Genomic DNA, 21,834 nt, shown 5'->3' with positions numbered 1-21,834 from the left:
CCTCCAACTCTGATATATTTATCCTTGCAAAAAGGCCTCTGAGGGAAGGCAGTTCCGTTAATCACTACTGTACAGATTGGGGGTTGTTGGATAAAAGGCTAAATTAATTTCTTGGGATGCTTGTGGCTGTGTTGGTCTGCCAACCACCAAATTAGCATCAGGCCCATGTTGGTCCCTGGGCCATTATGGCCACTGATTGTAATCACAGCAAGGGGAAATGGCACTTTTTTCCTAACACTGAACACAGCACAAGGAAAATCAATGGCAGAGTTGAACAGATTGAGCTTCTAGCAGGAGCTGATTAAAAGAAAAACATACATATCTATATACACACACACCACAGTTACTCTTTCAATACACTGCCTTAACCCTTCACTAACCACCTGCTCCACAGCACGTTGCCATAGAACTTACTTGTTACAGCCAGACTTATTGTTAATACAGCCAGTGTTAACACTACAGTAAGAATGGCTCTGACAACACTGGTGTCTACATTCATGCAGCTGGAATCGCTCTCCACGTTTCAGCCTGTTGTACGTCACCAGGGAAGAGCTACCAGGAGTCCCCCCACCCCCCAGCTCCACCTCAGCACAGCCTGAAGCAGCATCTGTGCTCCATGCTCACAGCCTGGGGAGCTGGGGCTGGGGAAAGCAGTGATCCTGAGTCAGGAACAAACTAATCCTAAATTTCCCAAGCAACACTATGGCTGGGAAGGTGACTAATACACTGTACATATTATAAAGACAAAGTAAGCAGGGGGATTATATCAGCCCATTTCCCATCGTTGCCTCTTTCAGGACAGTGTGTTCATAGTTTATCAAAAATGGGGACATGTTGGTTCAACGACAGATTGGAAAAATTTGTGTACACTTAAGGAAACAGCTATCTCTAAGACTCTCAGAAAGAAGCAGAGAAAAACAGCCATGCCAGAGGGCAGGTCTGCCCTCCCCATATCCCAGTCTTCAGACAGGATCAAGCACCCTTACCCAAACCCATTCCTGTGGGTTTTGGTATTTTTAACCAAATGACCTAATATCACACACGCTGTACAGCCTAGCAAGGAAAAGGTGCATTAGCCACTCACTGGCAGATAAAAACCAACAGTGCACTCTTTTAAAGATGATGATGATCATTAACTACTGTAATAATTTGCCAAAGGATGTGTTAGAGCTTTCACTCCTAGACATTAATCGAATTAAGAGAGGACCTATGACCTTCTCCTCCTAAATACATGAGTGTGTGTTTATGTCTGTATATATTCCAACTCAAAGAGGAATTTTCTCAGGAGACCCATCCTAGAAACCAAACTGGTAGAGTCAGTGATCATCATGTTGCAGATGACCCTTCCTGCCCCTGCCTGTATGGTGCACAAAGCAGCTCAGCCCTGGACAGAGCTGCTGCTGAACGCCATCCATATAAAGTCATCAGTGCATGGGAACAAGGTCTCTGTAGCTTTACACTAAACAATGGCTGCCCTAAGCACATCTCTGGGACACACCATCTTTGTGCAGCACCCAGAGGGGTCTTGGCTACAACTGACATGCCAGCCTGTGGAAAACAGCTGTCTAAGAGGGAAAACTTCTGGCATCAAAAGTTTGGACCGGCCACATCCCGAGGCCAGCTGGAGGTGCCCTGCTGATCATGGGCTACTGTGGTAGAAGGGGAAGGCTCAGTCAGAGTCCAGAACTGGCCTATACACAGCATTGGTGTGTCTGTGGCAGCACTCGTGTGGCTGTGCCAATGAAAACCTGATTTATATATAACTGGATGACGTTAATGGTCAGCCAGTAACATTATGTGACAGTTAAACTTTAGACTTAGTTCAGAAAACATGCTGGCTGAGAGATAAATGCACAACAGGATCTTGGCAGCAACCTTCTCTCTATTCCTCAACCACAAAAACATCTTCAGAAATGGATAGAGCCTGGGTCTACCTGGTGACAGGAGGATGTGGTTTTATTGGAGAAAAGATCGTAGAGCTCCTGTCTCAACAAGACTACATCAAAGAAGTCAGAGTTTTTGATTCAGTAGCAAGAGAAGAAGTAGAAAAATTCAGCACAGGTAAGAAAAGGGCACTAGCTTCTATTTAGCAACCATAACCCCCCTTTCAAGACAGCTGGTATTTTGTTGGAGATGCCACAGTTACAGGCATGGGGTAGAAACCTGGATTAAACAGATTGGATGAAGAATAACTTCCATTTCAGAGAGGTTTTTCAGCACAGGAATAAATCAAAGCAAAAAAAGATCTACAGAGCCTAACCCCAAGAGATACATCACAAGGAGGATCTAAGTCCCCACCCAGGAATCAGTTGTCAGGAGCTGCATGCACACTGAGCACCTGACAAAAGAACTTGGCTCCCTGGTTGCTTCTCAACCAGTCTGACTTACAGCAAAGGGACAAAAAACCCATGGTCCTGAACTGCTCCAACCAGTTACCAGTTCTGAGAAAAATAACAAAAAACCCAAGACAATAATAGAATCAAGCTCAGCATCTGCTGAGCATATCGTGAAATAAATTACTGAAAAAACTGAGAGAAACCTATAGCAGCCTTTCTGGGCTGCAAACAAAAAAGGAAGAGGTGAGTCTTAGTAAACATGCTCAAAGATACTAAATTAATCCATTTGATCATAGTCTGGGAGCTGTCCTCTGATGTTTCACCAGGGTTGATTGCAGTGAGAAATGCTGGGAGAAATCAACCTGTTTTACTAGATTTGAGAATACCCATGTAAAACAAGCCAATGGTGCTTTGCCTGGTTAATGGTGGGTTGGGTCCCCCTCCCTCTGACTGTCCAAACCTTCAACCTGCTTTGAGGGAGAGGAACAAATGATAAGGCAGATCCTATCTGTTAGGAGATATTGAAAGAAACAACATACACTTAAAACAAGTTTGAAAATTCCCAGGGAAACATCACTATCAGAAACCCTCCCAAGGCAGATTAACTCACCCGACTCGTTTCCCCAGACTTTAGGTAGCCCTTAAAAGCTCCCATAACTGAAGAAAACAAAACCTGTTTAAACCTTAAGAAGCTGACAGAGTCCCTGCTCCAGGAGAGGTCTGTGGCCTAACACGACAGAAAAATGAGGCAGAAACAGCCCTGAGGGGCCATCCCAACCTCTGTCCCTCAGCTCAGCCAGAATCTTCTCAACAGATGTTTTTCCATCTCATTCCCAAGCCACCTTGGGCACCCAATTTCTGCACGGTGTGGCCATTTCTGTTGATACAGTCTGATCTACAATGTAAGTCCTTGACATCTTCTCTAACCTTACAGGTAGAATAGGTTAATAGTGTCATATTTTTAGAACAATCTTCATTATTTGAAAACCACCCCTTCCACTCCTGCTGTTTTCTCCTTTAGGCAAAACCAGCTCACATGCACTCCTCTGTAGCTCAGGGTTCTGTACCTGTGGACATTAGGATTGGTCTCTGGAAGAAGGCCACCGAGGTGAGGACAGAGAGGCCAGCCCTGGCCTGCCCACTGCTATGTGAAGCTGAGCAGTGGATTTCTTCCCTCCTGCAAACCTTCCCCCCTTTTGTACCTGTCAGTACAATTATACATTTTCACAGCTGCCAGACCCTGCTGACAGGTGATAAGCTCCTGAGCTGTCCTGACCCAACTTAATTCTTTCACCAGGACCTGCTGCCTCTTCCTTACTAAGGCAAATATCTTCTCTTTGTTCCTATCCATTTTCACATCTTTTTTCAGGCTCTATTAGTTACATTCAGCTCATACTCCAACCTCCAGCATACTTCAAGTCCCTCCCAGTCTGATGATATCTGCTAATTTAATGAACAAATCTCGCGGAAAACAATAAAAAAAGACTCAAATACAGCAATAAGCCCAGGAGAGCCCACAGCTGGCAACTGCCTGGGAACTGTAGCTCAGCCAGCTTTGTGCTCACCCTAACGTGGCTTATTTAGACCATGTTTTACTGACTTGCTTCTGAGAATGACAGAGTTTCCAAAGCCCTTCTAAAATCAAGATAGATGACATCGACCTGTTCCATAATATCCGTACAGCCTGTTAACTTGTCGTAAGAACAAAGGAGATTTATCTGCCTTGATTTGTTCCTGACAAATCCATGTCAGCTGTTTCTGTTCTCCTTATTACCCCACAGGTGCTTACACACATGTTGTTTAAGTGTTTGTTCCTGAATTTCCTGGGGTTGAAATCAAGCTGTTTTGTAATTTTCTGGCTCTTCTTTGCCTTCCATAAAGGAACAGCTATTTTGAGGGAGAAGACGAGGGGGAAAGGAGATGGGGGCAAATCCCCTTCTGAATGGTTCAGAGGGAGGAATTTCCTAGGAAACTTTCTAACCTGTTACATTATTTTTCCCTTCCCATTTATATTATTTGCAGTTTAAATAAAGCTCTGTGCAATGTCCAGCAGACTTCACTCATTCACACCTCCTGGGGCAAGTCCTGTACTCAAGGGCAGCTCTGGGCCAAGCCTCCTGTTTCTGCTCAGCTCTACCCTTGGAGGCATGCTGGAGATGTGCAACGACAGACAGAGCTATTAAACCTGAGGCAGATCTGGCTTCTTGGGGTCCAAAACCAGGGATGTATTTTCCCCTGGCATGATGTATTCACATGGCATAGTCATTAGTTAGAGTGAGCTCCAGCAGAGAAGAAAGCTTTCCAAACAGGATCCTCACTCTGCAAGGTGAGGATGCTGATTTGTACTTCTTTTCCCCCTGCATCTATGGTTATTTTATTTTTCTCCAGCTACCACTCGTGTGACAGTGATGAAAGGAGACATTCGAGACTACAATCTGCTCCTTGCTGCCATGCGGGGAGTTCACGTGGTCATTCACACAGCTGCTGTTGTGGACTACAGAAACACTGTGCCCTTCTGGGAAATGAGAGCTGTCAACGTAGGGGGTAAGCTCTTTAAAACACCCTTAAGTTCACATGCCTTGCTGTAGTCACACAGGAGGCTATGACAAACATATCCTCTCTGATTTAATGCTCCCTTTCCCCCTGATTTTCACACCCCACTCAGCTATGGGATCAGAAAGGCTTCTGGGACCTTTCCTTTCCAGTGGGCAAGTTTCTGCCTTTGCCTTTTTACCCTTACTCAGGGCAGGTCATACTGCTCCTCTCCACTGCTCAAGCTTAATCTTGGCAAGTCAAATGTGGACCCAGTTATTACATAGTTAGTCTGGTCAATGGTATAACTGTTGTCAGTTATTAATATAACTTTCACTAATAGTACTGAGGTGATTCAGAACATGCCTGTAGTGGTAAGAAACTTTTTATTATGTGACAAAGCAATTAAAAGTTGACTACTGTTAGAGATAGCTTACAGCTTTTATCAGAGATTTCCAGGGAGAAAAACCTACCAGTGCCAGACTATACCAGTTAAACTGCATCCATGCTATTAAGGGAGGGATGTTAATTATAGTCAGAGTTCACAACCATTACATGTCCACAAGCCACATGTAGCTGAGAGCTCCACAACACTTCCTTCCTATCACCAAGAGCCGATTTCATGTTAGGTGCAAAATCTGCTTAAAGAAAATCTGTTCATAAATCTGGGAAATAAGCACAGGCTATAAAAGTAATGAAATCACTATTACAGCAGCAATTCCAATGGCACCTCAGGCTGTTAGCTACTAAAATAGTTGTTAACCACAAGGAAGAAATTTTATATATATATTTATCTCTCTCTCTCTCTCTCTCAAACTCAATTACTTCTCAGGGCTCCTACTATTTGCTGATGCATTCAAGGGCAACATTTAAATTCCATCCTCCTTTTCATTGCTGTAGTTGTTTCCAAACTCAGATGCTTTTAAGAGCCTGTATTGTGCATGTGTACTGAGAATACTCAGAGCCTGAGGGTTCCTGCTGCCTTTCAATGGCTTTGTGAGAGCTTCCTCTTTGCTGTTTGCTGTGAGCAAGGTACTCCAGGGTAGGGAGGTTTTTACAGATAGCAATGAACATTGAGCAACTCTCCTAGCCAGCAAACCAAACCCCTTGCAGATGTTTGCTACATTCCCAGAAAACCACAGACTGGTGACTGAGTGGCCCTTTGGGGAGCACAGTGTGAGATGTCTTAACAGGACCTTTATTTTCAGAGACAAACTGTTCTGCACTTCTACCTCCCCTTGGAGGGCTTCATGCAGCCCTCCTAAAATAAGGCTGCTGTCCTCACTAGGGCTTCTCAGGATTCTAAATGGAGAGAATTGTCTAAAGTTTTCTACTAAAATAACAGCAGGTAAAAGAATAAAAATGAATTGTATTTGATACCTGCTGTAGGCTTCATGGAAAAAAAAAACAGGGTCAGGAGAGGTCAGCTATATAATCCTCTAGCTGGCTCCTCTGTGTAAAACTCAGGCCACAGAAATTCATCCAGTTACTGCCTTAAGCCCAACAATTTGTGGCTAAATTGGACCATGCCTTTTCAAAAAGACTTTTGCCTAGAATTAAGGACTGCAAGTTAATGGGCTATATCTACTGTGTCTTTCAGCAAGCCATAACAATGCTAAAGAGCATTAGTGTGGCTATGGTTAATTACCATCTCTGGTAAAAATTTACATCTATCTTCTGCTTTGATTCTCTCCTCTTTTCAACCACTGGCTGCTGAATCCTGTTACAGTCTTGTTGACTAGATTAAAGAGCCCTCTTCTACAAGAATTATTTTCTCCATCTAGTCACTTGAAGACTTTTTAATCAGCTTTTTGTTAAGCTGAATGGATATGAACTCAGCTGTTTCCAGTGATGGTTCTCAACAGGGGTTCACAGTTAACTTTACATATTGCAAGAAGCTAATGGAGAAGAAAACTGGTTCCTTTTCCACCAGGTTTGATTCATGCCCCTTGAAATTGCCCCAAAAATCCAGGTTTCCTTGATAATTTCAGATTATGGCCTTACCAACAAAGAGAATAGAGAAATCACAGGCTCTCCCCATGCAAGATCTGCAGCAAGGCTCAAGGGCAGAGCCTGATTATCCAAGTATAAACAGTATGGAGATTTCTGGCAACCAACCCTATGAACAGCTTCCTTTAAGACCTGCCTTATCAGATTTGAAGGCCCTCAACATGCAACCATGGTTATGATGTTGTAATTGAGGTTCTCGCAGGATCAACTTGAATCAAAACCATGATGAATGCATAAACCACCTCTGAAAGAGATGTAAATCATTTAAACAACCCCCTTCCCCAAACACCAACCAACTAAAATCCACACACTGACCCACAAGTTCAGCCAGAACAAACCTTCCTAAATAAAACCATGCTTAAGATTCATCTGGATGTCATGTAGACTTGTAAGCTGCCCTCACTGTGTTGCTTAAAATTCAGCAGCTGCCAAGAGACTGTTCCAAAAATTTTCAGCCAATAGTCATCCTGCAGAACTTCTATAGAGAACTAAATGCAACTGAAACACCAATCCTTTTGCTGGAAGGCTGCAATTCACCACTTGATGGTCTGCCCATAAATCAAAAAAGATGGAAAACATGGAGTCTTGCTCTGCTGAGCTGTCAGGTTCCTTTTTGTTAGCAACTGTGAAGTCCAAGTAAAGTCAGCTGTCAATAGCCGTAGAGGTTAAGCCCAATTACAGCTACAGATGTAACTTCTTGTGTTACAAACCATCCCTTCCTGACCAAACATACCTGAGGAACTGTAACCTTGACCTGTGACTTCACGTCTTTTCAGCCTTAAAAAAGATAGATCTGTACCAAATCAGAATCCTGAGCCTGGAAATCTCTTTCAATGTGCACAACACAAAGGATGGCAAGCTGGTTAATGTCTGTCTTTCCCAACCTGCCCCCAGGTACCGAAAATGTGTTAAGGGCCTGTTTTGCATTGAACATTCCATATGTTGTCTACACAAGCTCCATTGCTGCAGTGGGACCCAATACATCTCATGAGCCCATGATCAGGTAAGGCCAAGCAGATATTCATCACTCTGGATTTCCAGTTAAACAGCAATGAAACTGCAACCAGATGGAGATTTTTGCTGTGGCTACAAAGGAGGAGATATGTGTTCCCCTTCCTCTCTATTCCTCTTCTCTTTCTTGAAAATCCTTCTTTACTGCTCTTCACTTTCAGGAACCACACTTCTTTGCAACCTAAACTTGACCAGCAGTGGATAGCACTGATGGCAAGAGTTGGTAGAGAGATGTATGACCCAACTGTACCTCCAGGCTGCCCCCCTTATGTACAGCTCTGCTCTCTAAGCCCTAAAATCAGTTTTAGATAAGGTCTCAGATGGTTTTGTGATACAGTCAAGCTGTATCCTGCAGCGGGGTCGGAGTTTTTTTTTCCCCTCACACTGAGTCCATCCAAAGGGTAAGTCATGCTCTACTGTTTCCAGCTCACTCTTCCTCCTCTTTTCAACTCCATAGTGAATTTCTAGCAAACCTGTACCCAGCTTCAATTATCAGATGTGGTCAAATGTATACAATTCTAGCACTGTCACATAAGAAAGCCAGTTGGCCACATTGTTTAAGGGGACAGATGTATTTGGTGTGAAGCTGCCCTGCAGTACTCGTGTGTAGTTACACTCTCTTCTGTGACCTGGTCTGACCTGTACATTGCACCCTTCTACCCCTCAGAAGCCTTTTTCTTGGCAATATGCTAACGAGGGCTGAACTTCACACTTTTGGGCATTATATTCAACCCATCTGTTCTGTATTCAGCACCTGTGAAACTGATCCATAAACCCCAAAAAACAAGCAGAGGTTTAGAAAACCTTCTGTGGCAAAAGTGGGATCTGGAGCAATACAAAGACAATGGCCAGAATTTTGGTTTGGAGGGGGTTTTGACTTTGATCAGATCTTTGATATCCAGAATGGACTTTCACAATCAGCTGACAGTCCTGCTCAGGACTCAGCATCTGGATACCTTTTGTATTCATGGGGCAACAGTCCTTGCACCTCAAGAACTGGGCTGATACTCCTAAAGACTAGGAGCTGAAATTTTAGGTTACATTTGAAGTCAAGTAGGGATGGGTGCAGTCTGATATGCTCGATTGTAAGGCTCCTTGTTGATTTCAAGCATGGTTGTAGCCATACAGGCTACTCAAACCATGGAAACCTGTGTGCAAGGGGAACTGGCTCCAATTCAAGTTTTGTCTCCACAGGCAGCCAGTCTAGACACAGCTGGCTTCAGTCATTTGGTTCTAGAAATTTGAGCCCAATTAGAAAAGACTGTTTGAGACATAGCTTAAAATTACCTACAAGCCAAAATTTCACACTTACAAGTAAGCTAAGGCATCACCTGGTTGTTTTGGAAAGTGTTTAAGCACCCAAATCTGAAGAATAAATGACTGGCTTATGAAAAAAATCCATGAGAACAACAAACCTCAATCCACTTGGGACCATGAGCACTAGAGACTCTGTGTCACTGAAAAGCTATGGTATTCAATCACTAGCATATCTAAATACTTCCTAAAAATGAATGTAGATACAGGCACAGCCTTGTTAGTATTTTAGTCCTGCAACTTAAGAAATAAATGTGAACAGATGTCTTAAAATCTACCCAAAATCTTGCCTGTGAGGACAGTCTTATCCAAGCTGATGCTCACAGAGCTACACATGAACATACTCTGCCCACCAACTCCCAATTCTTCCCCAGCACAAATGCAAATAAAACCACCACCTAAAGCCTCTGCCTCATTTTGCAGAACATACTCAGGCTGTCCCACAATGCTGGGAGAAAGCCTGAGAGTGGGCCTTGTTCTCCAATTATTTTGATTTTAAACTAAGGGAATTACAGAAAGCAAAAGGAGTGACGGATCAGACCCCCAGTAAAAAAATAACACCCCTTGTCTCAACAGGGAGCTCAGTGATGACTAGAAGGCAGCACAATATGGCTCTGTTTTCCAGACTGAAAGCACAGGTGATGTGGCTTTCCCTTTCTTCCTGTTCTCATCTCCTGCCCCCCACACCCGACCCACTCTGTTCTGCTCTTCTCCCTCACAGTCCATCATCCTGCCTGCCTGTTTTTTTCCTTTTTCTCTGTCCCCCTTCTGCATCATTCCTGATATAATTTTATTTAACTCACTTCTACGTGCTTGGGAATTGACGCAGACAAAGCCTGATTAGTCTCTGGACAGGGTGATGGGTGCAGGGATAATGCTCACACCTCAGCATCCAACAATAACAGAAAATGCCTCTGTCAGTCTCAATCCCTCCGAGACAGCCACCACTGAGATACCTTCTGACAATGCTGCTCCAGACTTATTAGCGTTCAGTTATCTGTGATCGTTTTGAAAAGCAAGAGCATTATGCTGAGCTCTTTGTTACTACCAGGCTTCAAAAGGGGTGGGGGCAGGCAAACAGGAGCAGAGCTCTGCAGCCCAGGAACAGCAGGCAGGCTTGTCCCTTTGTGAAGCTGCTGCTTCTTAAAAGCTTTGCAAGGCAAAAAATAAATTTTGATAAAAAAAAAAAAAGCAATTAAAACTAGAACTTGTAGATAACCACCCTAATTGTCTTGGGCCTCTCCCGGGCTTGCAACAAACCACACACAATCAATCTTTTGTCTTGCTTGTTTTCTGGTTTGTCTCTTGCTCATCATCCGTAAATGCAGGGAAGGGGAGGAGGGTTTTGTGATAAAAGCCCAGGGTATGTGGGGAGGCTGTATTTATGATGCTCCTAATTTATTTCTGTTGCTGCAGCACAGGAAGGCCCTGATCTCAGCTGGAATATCTGACACATAAGACACTAGACTGCCAAACACTATCCGCATTTTATATATGGAGATCTGAGTACAGAAAAGAGTAAGCAGGTTACCCAAGGTCAGACAGGGAGCCCGAGTCAAAATCTGCTCTCCTGAGACCCAGTGTTGAACAAAAAGACTTCTGCTGCATGAACTTGTCACAGGCCACTTAACCCTTCCAAGAGGGGCATATCTGCAAAAGGAGCATGATAATTCTTCATTGCCCTGTGTGGGGGTAACCAACGCCTGGCAGACTCTGGGGTTTGCCCAGGGTGAATTTCTTTAGGAGAGCAAAATATAGAGTAAATTCATTTAAAGATGTGAAGAAAATCTCCAGCAGTACGCAGGGAGAGAGGGCCTACCCATGCTAGTCATGGCAGCAGGACAGAAAGTAGCCACATGGTATTAGTCGATGGTCTTTCCCAGTGCTTCAAACAAGGTTTCTTCACTCCCCAGCTCCTACAGAGCCCACTGAATCTGCTTAACTGGATCCTGCAATGGACTAATGTTGATCTAGAACTACTGGGACAACACAGCAGTGCCCTGGTGGGGAACAGAGCTGCTTTCTTGGCACTCTCTGGAATTATTTTAGAGCCTGTGCTGCCAGTTATGTGTTAGACCCCATGGGTTTTCCTCTTTGCAGATGTAAGTTAAGAGGATGAGGAACAGACTGTCTTCCATTGTGGCAACCAAGTGTCCCCAGCATGGCTGTGAGCCCTGCTTGCCCTTAATTGTGGGTCCACTTCTTTGCTCTTCTGCTTGAGCATAATTTGCTAGGGGAGAAAAAGGAATAATCCCAGCAGAAACCTGCTGATTGCAAGTCCTCCAGGAGATCACTGGCAGCTCTATCACATCACCAGTAAATGTTTCCCAGCTCTAATCAACTCTGTGAGAAAATTAGGCAACAGCTTCTCCTTTTAGTTTATGGTTCATGAGAGGCTTTTCTCTACCTCTAATGAAAAAATGAAGTAGGATTGCTCTCATTTTCCTGCCCTCCATTTTCTTGTGCTCTTTCCAACTTGTTCATTCACCTGTGAGTTGCTTGAAAAGGTTACTCCACTGCCTTCCAATTTGCCTGCCAGAATATTGTTTGTGCTTCAATCACACTAGTAGACAAAAACCAAATCCAACTCTTGGAAGTCAAACCACTGTCCTCATGCAAACCTGCCCATGGTATTTCTTGAGGCCTTATTTCTTCCAAACTGCAGCAAGGATCTCAGGTTCATGTAACATATAACATGGTAAGTCCCTGGAGAGCAGGGACTGCAGAGTAAATTACACTGCGACAAATGTCTCCCTGTGCTCCACTCCATGGTCACTGACTGCATTTCACAATCTATTTCAGAGGAACTGAGGACACCAAATACAGTGGAGAAGTGGAGCTGCCTTATGGAAAGACAAAAGCCATGGCAGAAAAACTTGTATTTGAAGCCAATGGAAAAAAGGTACAAAAGGCAATGCTAGCACCCCTGGTATTAAAGCACAGGGTGGGTGGTTGCCCCACAACTCAGTGTGTCTATCCAACTGATGCCTTGACTTGATGCACAAACCACAGTGCTTCAAGCTTACCAAAGCCTGATATTCCACATCATCAGGAAGCTGCCAAACTTTTGCAAGACCAAAAGGTGTTGCCTTTTGAGCCTGTGCTTTAACTCCACCAGGAGGAGTGGGAGTTTGGAAAGGGCTGTGTTACACCAGGGCATAAGAAACCAGGGCATCTGGCTGTTGCAAACACTCATTTATACCTCACAACTGCAGAAGGGGTTAATGCTGCTGGCACCCTCCATCCAGCATCTCTCAGTGAGCACCTACACATGGCTGCAAATATGCTATGATAGGAAAAAAAAAAAAATTAAACCAACAAACTGGGCATCTCCTTGCATTTTTAGGGAACCAAACCAGACCCCAGCTGTCCAGGTCACCTCTGCAAAAGATTGACTCTTCTAGCCCAGTGTTTCCAGGTTTTGGGAAACCCAACACCTCTGCAGAAGATTTCATCTCTGAATCCATCACTCTCTAACATCCCTCCCTGATTTTACAGCTGTGCAACGGTGCTAAACTCAGAGCCTGCATCATCCGTGCAAACACGGTGTATGGGGAGAAGGCAACATTTCTTCAAGAGCTGTATTTGTCTGCCAAGGCCAGGAATGGTGTCTTGAACTACCTAGAGCCTGAAAACAATGAGCGTAATTACACATATGTGGGTGAGTGAGTGACTGATCTCTTTGCATGAGGTGCTACCAGGCTGTTGGGGGACTTTACACATCTGCTTAACCATAATCTTCCAAGACAGATGAGTATGGTGAATGAGCACAAATATTTTTATAACCATGAAACTTAGACTGGATAAAAGAATTTTTAAAACAGTTGCTTATATTCTACTGATTTTCCTGGGGAGAGTTTTCTTTTTTTTTTTTTAACTTCCCCTCAACATAGGGAAAATATTTAGAAAACTGAAAAAAAGAGCAGGGAAAAGGGATCTAATCTTTCTTTTTCTAGGTAAAAGTTTCAAGAGATATATGAGGAGAGAGAGAGAAATTCAGGCAATATTTAAAAAACATTTTTTGTTTCAAAATACACTTAATTTTCTCTTCATTAAAATCAATTAAACCAACACTAGTTGTAAAAGTCCTTGTAAAATAGGTTGTACTACGTAACTGATTTTAGCAAGCACAAGAAACTACTCACAAAACCTACAGTTTGTGGTGGTATTAAATGCATTTCAGGGGAGCCTAACTCAATCATGCAGGTTTTAGTTATTTCTGTGCAGCACACTTACATGTCTTTTTCCAAAAGAGCAGATACCAGGAGTTTGAAAATGCTGTTAGAGAAAAATCAGGCTTAGATAAATCAAGTGACTTCTTCAAAGGCTCACAGTAGAGGCAGGAATAAAACCCTCAAGCACTGCCTCCCATTCATCCTGCTCTCAGTACAACACACTGCCCTTTCCCTTCACATGAACCACTATCACAACGCACATTAATTGTCCAGCTCAAAGGGGAGACCAAAAGTTTAAAGGATCTTGGAGGTCTGGATTAACTACTCTCTCAGTGGTGCACCTGAGTAACAGAGTGAGTGCTCTCCCTGCTTCACAGCACTGAAGGCAACAGACTGCTCATTCTACAGTAAACAGGAAAATGTAGCTCCTCCTGAGTACCTGCTTCTCTCCCACTCTTATTTCTCCAGGGAACGTTGCATGGATGCATGTTCTTGCAGCAAGGAACTTGCAGCTGAAACCAGACTTACTTGCTGGACAAGTCTATTATTCCTATGATGACACTCCAACAAGAAAAGGTTTCCTGATAAGGCATCAGCTGTTGTCCTCTATGGACCCCTCAGTACAACTAGGCTCACACATTCCTTACTGGAAGATGTGGTTAATGATACAATTACACAGGATAATCAAGATCATCTTGTACCCTTTCTGGAAGCCACAGCCTTTCCTAAATTTGTCTTTACTGAACATGATAGTTACCACCTTCTCCTATGAGACAGACAAAGCCTCCAGGCATTTTGGGTACAAACCCCTCTTCCCCTGGAAAGAAAGCAAGCACAGAACTGCACAGTGGTTAAAAGCAGCTGCAGGGAACCTGGAACCCCCCCAACTTAATGAAAAGAAGAACTAAGCAGCATGTTTGGGGTAAGGAAAGACCTTCTCACACCACTGAGTTTCATCTGAACTTCACAACATGCACAGATCTTCAGCAGAAATTTTGCAAACACTAAGAAATCCTGGTACAGAGACAGAGAAAGAGCAGAAGTCTCCAGCTGCAAATATATACCCTTTGCATGCCAACAACTCAGCTCTTTTGAGTGACATATGAAACACCAGGGTGCATTTGAAAGGATCCTCTTGCAGGTCTGTGCACACAGATGCAGAACTTGCTGGCCTTGCTCATTCCTGTGGTGCCACCACTGCACCAGGATCACTCATGGGAACAAGGGACAGGTTCAGATGGAGATGATGCACAGCAAACACTTTTTTGGTAACATCAGTTAACCAGTTTTGTTCCATGGACAGATGAGCCTCCATCTCTTTCCTTACCCAGTAAATGGACCTCTCTCTCGCCACAGTCTCAGGCATCTGGTGGGATAGTTGTACCTGGCTCATACACTCAGGGGGTCTTCAGGGATAGTTTTGGGGAAGACAAGGGAAGCCCTGCAAGTTCTTGTTCTGTTTCAGGGTTTTCGAAAAAGAAAAAATAATTCCCTTTTCCAGAGCTACCTTCTCCAAGGTGTCTCCTGGTATTCTTGACTTGTGGAATATTAGATCTGGTTTGAAATAGTCTCCCTGTAAAAAGAAACTTCCAGTCTCTTGTGTTAACAATGTATAGGCTGACTTTCTAACTGTATGGATAGATAACTGATCTCTACCAGCTTAAAGGTGGGATTCATACAGTTTGTAACTCAAATTCTCTTATCTCACAGCACTCTAGCAGCAAAGCAAAAGAAATTAAACCCCACGTTCAACTGCTGCACTGGCAGACAACAAATTCAGTGAAGACCTTAGGGATGCATTTATGCTAAATCACAGCTGAACCTCAGAGGGAAGAGGTCATCTCAACTAACTTAATGGCACTGGAGCTGCACAGTCCATCCAGGACCAGTATTTCACGGATGGGTCAGGTGCTGCCAGAAGATTCACAACAAAAACTGGGGTTTGTGTCACTTTATCAGCTCCTCTATTTTGAAGGTATATAGAGACTGGTAAACCCACATTAAGCAGAACAGAGATTTCAGATTTCACTTGAGCTTGGAGGAATGGGGTATTTCTACAATACTAGTTCAAAGCTAAAATGAATTCTGTTGGTATCACTCATCTGTGTTCTGTAAATATGTACCCATCTCTTGAGTTTACCAACAGTAAAACTGTAGGTATGCACAAATAAAAGCTTATTTTAATTACAAGTGCCCTAATCCTCCTGGAAAAAGCAAGTCACAGACATTACCCTGGAAGGAAAGCAAAGCAATATGGTGTGAGTTGCCAAGTTAATTTCACTGAAATTGTCACAAGAGAATCCTTTGTGAAATAAGCTTATAAATAAAATATCATTTGCTGTGGTGATTAATAAGTTAATATAACAAATAAATTGAGAGAAAACTACTGCATTCTGCTCATAGAGAATTTGGGAAGGTGAAGTGTGTAAGTTACCAGTTCCCCACTTTTTTATTCTCCTACCTTTTGTGCTGGGAGGTTTTTAAGAAAGGGAGTAATAAGACTACTGGGTTTTCTCTTTCATTAAAAATTCTATTTGCATTTTTTTGCCATTGTTCAAATGGAAGATGACAGTTCGCTAAGAATTTGACCAAGAAATATACATCAAATTTCTCATGCACATTGCAAGAGCATCGCCACAGTATAACAACGTTGACCTCAACAGGTTTTAAAGCTTCGGAAACCTTGGGTTTATCCTGCCAAAAAAGAGCCACAGGGTGGAGCTGCGAGTCTGCGAGACAGGTACCTTCCCCTCACCAGACCAAGTGTTGCAACAGCTTGTGCTTTAGCTGGTTTTCATAAGCATCGAAAGATTATTGGAAGATTTGCTCAGCCAGTAAGACCGGGGTGGGGGTATCTGGCCAGGCAGGTTTGTCCTGTTTGCATTGGGAGTTATGGCCTTTCCTGGGCTGTCTGCAGTCATCATTATATCTTCATGTAGTCATGTCATCAAAGAGACTGAGGAAATGATTTTTCCACTCAGAATTCATTAGAAAAGAAGAAAATTTTTCTTTCTATTTTTAAAAGTAGAATTAAATATGGTACTCTGACCTTTGAGGAAACTTGCCTAGTATAAGAGCTGATGCTTTCAGCCTCATTTAGAGCCCTTGGTACATTCCTTTGTGGGATTTGGAGCTGCTGAAGGTATCAGATGGGACAGTTGTCAAGACCCAATCCTCATCCAACACTTTACAAGCTTGCCTGCTTTCAGAATCCTTGCTGAGAACCTCATCATGCTTTTGTTCCTGTCCTGTTCATCATCACCTATGATTTTGATTCTTATCAGCATGCAGATGACATGCAGGATAAGGAACAGGGGTTTTTCAAAAGGATCTGAATCAGTTGACTGCTTAGATTTTTTTAATACCTACCCACCTCCCAAGCTTTGTCAAAAGCAATTCAAAAGGATTCCATTTCCCTGCTCATGGTAGAAGTGGGGGAAAAAGTTAGACAGCAAAGCCTCTGTGCAGTTTTCCAAAAAGATGAGTAAGCTTCCTTTGGCTGCCCTGCATTTTGGCTCCTCCAAGCTAATGCTGCTGCAGACTTCCTGTTAGATCCTTGATTTTATCAGATTATAACTTGTTTTCTCCTGGCAATGCTTTAATTCCATCTACTGCACTTGGTTGTCATTGACTTTTCTTTTCAGGGTCTCAACCCTATTATGTAACAGCATCAGCAGCAAAAAAAAAAATAAATAAAAAAGAGGGAAAAAATTATTTTAGATCTGTTTCTACTTCTGGAGGAGCCTTTTTGCACAATTACTCATCCAAGAGATTCAGCAGGTATAACTGCTTCCCCCAGGGGCTCCATTATATAATTGGATTTCAGCCATACAAATTAAATCCTATCTTACCCCTTAGTTAAGCCAGGCAGTAAGTATTTAATGCTAATATCCCTGACAACTATTGCAGGGAGAAGCAGAGATGAAGCACAGAGGAGACAGATGCCTGCATTCTCTACTGGAGGAGCAGGGAGGGTGAGCAAGGAGCGCAGTGACAGAAAGACACCTGCTATCTCTTAAACCTGGTTAAACTTCCCCAGCACGAGCCATGGTGTCTGCTGGAGCTGTCGTTACAGCTGGAATGTGGTTCCCCTTCCATTTTCCATCCTCCAGTGTTCCCATGTGTGCAGTCAGCATTCATCCCCCAACACACACACACACACTTCAAAGAGCCACATGCCTAACCCTGTTTGAGTTTCTATGGAAGTCTCTGTTCTTGTGCAATGTCTGTCTGCAGGAAGCAAGTTTAGTAATATTAAAACTCAAGCCAAACACACGAGCAAGCAAAGAATCCTCAAATTAAAAAGAAAATCTCAACTGAGTTACTCATTCATCTGCATTTTCTGTTGCGTTTTGTCTTCTCCTGGCATGTTTCTTTTAGACAAAGCCCTCTGGGCAGAGACCATCTCTTTTGGTGTCTGGTACATCAGTCACATAGTTAGTACATGGTAATAAAGGAAAATAGATTCATGGTAGGAGTTAAACCAGTCAGTCTGGTACTGTAATTGAAACATAATCTCATATTGACAGTATTTAACACAGGATGCACAGGGAAAAGATGGCAGCAAGCCAGGCCTCCACTGCTCTGCAAATATTGGAAAGATACTTTCCAAGTTCAGCTCCTGAGCCTCATCTCCAACATCAGAAGCTTTGCTTCCCACAATGGGTCTAGACCTACTCACTAATCCTGGTTAAAGCCCAACACACCACTGAGCTTGCAGACGACCTGGTTAGCAGTGTTTCTATTGCCAACTAACTTACAAATGCCTAAGAGAGATTTTTAAGAAACACCAGGGCCAAAACTCCCTGACATCCATTGGTACAAGCACTCCCAAACCTCGGGATACGCTCACAAGTTTTTCCCTTACAGACAGAGATCCTGCCTGTGACACCAGACAGGAACCCAGCTACACTTTCAGTGTCCTGGATAGCCAACCAGCATCTCAGTCTGCTGGTTATTTCATCTCTCAGACTTCCAGTCCCACAACAAACTCAACAGGACGTGCTGGCAATACAGTTGTTCCTCTCTCCAAGCCTGAACACCTGAGCTAAAGTAGGTGAGGGAGGGGAAGCAGATTTATGTCCAAGGTGCATCTTAAGGGATGGAGTCAGATGGTGTAAGTCCAGACACAAACCCAGCTTTCCAAGCATAGGGGAGAAGCGTGCTATACTTCTACTATAGAAGTATATAGAAGTATACTATAAGAAGTATACCACACTTCTTATAAAGTTTAAATTTCTTTTTGTGTATTTCAGCAATTAATTCCCATTAATCAACCTCCTGTACAATGCTGCCCTGTAATTCATAAGTTTTATGTATTATATGAATAAAATTGCACATATATTTTTATGTGATTTTCATTTAATTGAATTCCAAAGAGATTTATCTGCTTGGTTATTAATAAATCTTAATATGGCCTATAACACTCAATTGATATTTAATTAACCTGCAATAACTGCCTTGTAAAATGTAAATTAAATGCTTTATTTTTCCAGGCATATAACCTTAAATCAAAGTCTTTGTTCTACCAGCAAAGCAAAAAAGAGTGGGGAAAAAACAAGATTGCAGACAACCAAACCTTAGACCTGAAAATATTTGATGTTTAAAGAGGTTCAAACTGGAAACTGGATCCATGCTTTGGAACCAGTTCTTCTCCCAAGAAAGTATTTTTCCACTGTCTCCCCACCTTGAAAGATCACAAGAATCTGGGCGGATTTCAGTGAAACATCAAAATCTCAGGAGGCTTGAAGCGAAGTAATCTGAATCTGAGGCACCCATTATTAATAGTAAAGTTGCAAATTCCTGTAAGTATTATGGTTTTGGCATTTTTCTTAAAAGTCTTGGCTCCTAGAGTCACATTATCAAATGAGAATGTCAATTTTCATTCAAAAATATAAAAAAGATGTTAAAGCCCTTTGATAGTGGAAGAAGTCTGCAAGCCTGAATGTCAAAGGCATGAGAACTGAGACAAAAATACATCAAATTTGATCCTTATCTTTAAAAGTATCAGACCTTCTTGAGACTTAAAATGTTTGAAAACTGGGAGGTGGCAACAAATGATCAAAACAGCCATTACAAGAAAAGATGAGAACATTCTAAATTATATTTTAAGATCAAACTGTTCTCCTCCCCCTCCCCTAGCAATTTACATAGATCTACATTAAATACTGCAAACGGCAACAACTATTTCTGATTTCAAAACAAGGGTAGCTAGTTACCCTGCCAAAGTGATTAGAAAACTTTAGGAGAGTATTCCTGCCTAAAATTGATATAAGCTTATAAAGTTCTACTGCCATAGCATCCAAGCTTAGTATATCTTTCTTTCTTCATGCATGGAGTGACCCATCTGCCTTACAATATTTTATTAAATAGGGTATCATAGAATCACAGAATGGTTTGGGTTGGAAGGGCCTTGAAGATCATCTGGGCCCAACACCCTGCCATGGGCAGGGACACCTCCCACTAAAATAGGTTGCTCCAAGCCCCATCCAGCCTGGCTTTGAACACTTCCAGGGCCGGGCAGGCACAGATTCTCTGGGCAACTTGTTCCAGTGTCTCACCACCCTCACGCTAAAAAATTTATTCTTAATACCTCATCTAAATCTCCTCTCTTCCAGTTTTAATCCATTCCCCCTTGTCCTCTCACTCCCTGTCCTTGTCAAAAGTATCTTCCCAGCTTTCCTGTATCCTCTTCAAGCACTGGAAGGTGCTCTAAGGTCTCCCTGAAGCCTTCTCTTCTCGAGGCTGAACAACCCCCAACTCTCTCAGCCTGTCTGCAGAGCAGAGCTGCTCCAGCCCTCAGATCATCTTCCTGGCCTCCTCTGGATTCACTCCAATAGCTCCACATCTTTCTTGTGCTGGGGACTCCAGAACTGGACAGAAAAGACACCTGTGTTTCTTTTTCCTGTTTCGTTTGGTCTTTTAAAATGAGGCAACAATGACCCTTGGAAAAACTCCAAATTGAAGCAGCTAGAAGGGACATTAATGCTGAAGGCCAGCACTGCCTCCTGGAAGACCTGTAGTTGTCTGCTTCTCCAGGGGAACACCTCTAACTTCTCTGCTGAATATGTTGCTGTTCTTTTTGCATGACCATAGAGGGTCTTGGCTTCATCCCGAACCACCCTGGTAGTCAGAGTGCTGGAAGCCCACCTCCAGGCCCCGGTGACCTTGTTGGCCCTGTAAGTGAGGAGTCCAGTCACCTCAACACAGCAGCCCAGCAGAAGTGGTGTTATTTGGTCCCCTTTTCTTGGGGCTCAGAGCAGAAGAGATGGCAACCCTTCAGGAGGGACAGGGGTAGGTGTACAAGAACGGAAGAGAAGGGCTCATGCTGCCTACAGCAATCAACAGCATCACTGCTGGCTGTCAGAAGGTGGAATGGGTGGCACTGAGGCTGGGACAGTGGTGTGGCACTGGCCAGGCACTCCTGCACCAGTATCAGCAAGGTGTTGTGGAGGGGAGCTTTGGCACAGTGGTGTGGCGAGTCATGCTGGAGGGGGGTCCACTGCCATCGTCTCTTCTTGGTCTTCGGGTGGATCAACTTCCACAGGCTCTTCTTGGTCTTTGGGCAGATCAATCTTCATGGGCTTCACACTGTCAGCTGCATGATACTGCCTTCTCTTTCTCCATGGGTCCTGCAGCCATCTCCAATCACCCCAACTCAAAGGTGGGCAACCACCCGCCTTGCTGCTATGTGACCTCTTGCCACTGGGCATCTTGACATGAGGGTGCCTCAAAACTCAGCTTAAACTGTGGGCCAGCTCCTGGTGTCCCTGTGTCCCAGTGAGGTGGTTTGTGACAACAGGAGGCCACTGTGGTGGTGATTTGTGTGGCCAAATATGGCTGTCTGGGGAGCTGAGGGGCTGTGGCCTGAAAGTTGCCCAAATGTGGGAGAAGGAGGAGGGTTGGGGGCAAAAAGCCCCTTTCCTGGGGATTGCTCCCATGCCATTCTGCTGCCCTTGGGCCCAGGAACTGCCCTGCACCTCCCCCTGGTGTGCTGGGCTGCAGCCCCCTCCTCATCCCTCTCCTGCGGTTCCCTGGATGAGATGGTACTTCCACCAAAGGACAGTAATTCTTACTGTCTGTAATCTGTCTGCATTAGATCACTTTAAAAGGTATTAAACAAAAATCAAAAGTTAAATGTACCATGGATTTTAAAGGTGTCACAGCATGGAAAAATAAAAATGAAGAGAATGGATTCTGACTTGCAACAAATGAAGGGAAATAAATTCAGATCTTCTATAATAGAAAGCCTGTCCTCCCTCGCTGTTCATCCTCTCCAGTCACTCATTCACCACCCTGCTTGCACAAACTACAGCCAGTGAACCCCACTCAGCCTAACCAAGTGCAATAGTTCTGCCCAGGAACTCATAAAGCTGAGGGATTTCTTAAACAGCTCCAGTATGCCATGGAGCAGAGGGTATGTGATCCTGCCATCCCATACTTACTCAAGGGTTTGC

The 21,834-nt window shown here is 43.5% G+C and overlaps 1 protein-coding gene across 4 annotated transcripts; it reads left to right on the top strand.

Moving 5' to 3' along the window:
- Nucleotides 1-1,838: 1,838 nt before the first annotated feature.
- Nucleotides 1,839-18,727, top strand: LOC127392267 (3 beta-hydroxysteroid dehydrogenase type 7-like). Of its 4 annotated transcripts, none has more exons than XR_007891225.1 (7): nt 1,839-2,061; nt 4,725-4,880; nt 7,773-7,881; nt 12,006-12,105; nt 12,702-12,864; nt 13,847-16,118; nt 18,248-18,727. XR_007891225.1 is itself a non-coding variant. In XM_051636012.1 (7 exons), the coding sequence occupies exons 1-6, from the start codon at nt 1,914-1,916 to the stop codon at nt 14,284-14,286; spliced, it is 1,116 nt and encodes a 371-aa protein (XP_051491972.1). In that variant the 5' UTR covers nt 1,839-1,913; the 3' UTR covers nt 14,287-14,300; nt 15,089-18,727. The 4 variants fall into 4 exon arrangements, 2 of the variants coding, with proteins under 2 accessions (XP_051491972.1, XP_051491971.1); XR_007891224.1 differs by having other exon boundaries at nt 17,288-18,727; XM_051636012.1 differs by having other exon boundaries at nt 13,847-14,300; nt 15,089-18,727.
- The last annotated feature ends 3,107 nt before the right edge of the window (nt 18,728-21,834 follow it).

Source organism: Apus apus, chromosome 18, assembly GCF_020740795.1.
Source record: "Apus apus isolate bApuApu2 chromosome 18, bApuApu2.pri.cur, whole genome shotgun sequence".
Classification (NCBI taxonomy): Eukaryota; Metazoa; Chordata; class Aves; order Apodiformes; family Apodidae; genus Apus; species Apus apus.
The sequence above is the reverse complement of the archived record's forward strand: the minus strand, read 5'-3'. Positions and strand labels throughout refer to the sequence as shown.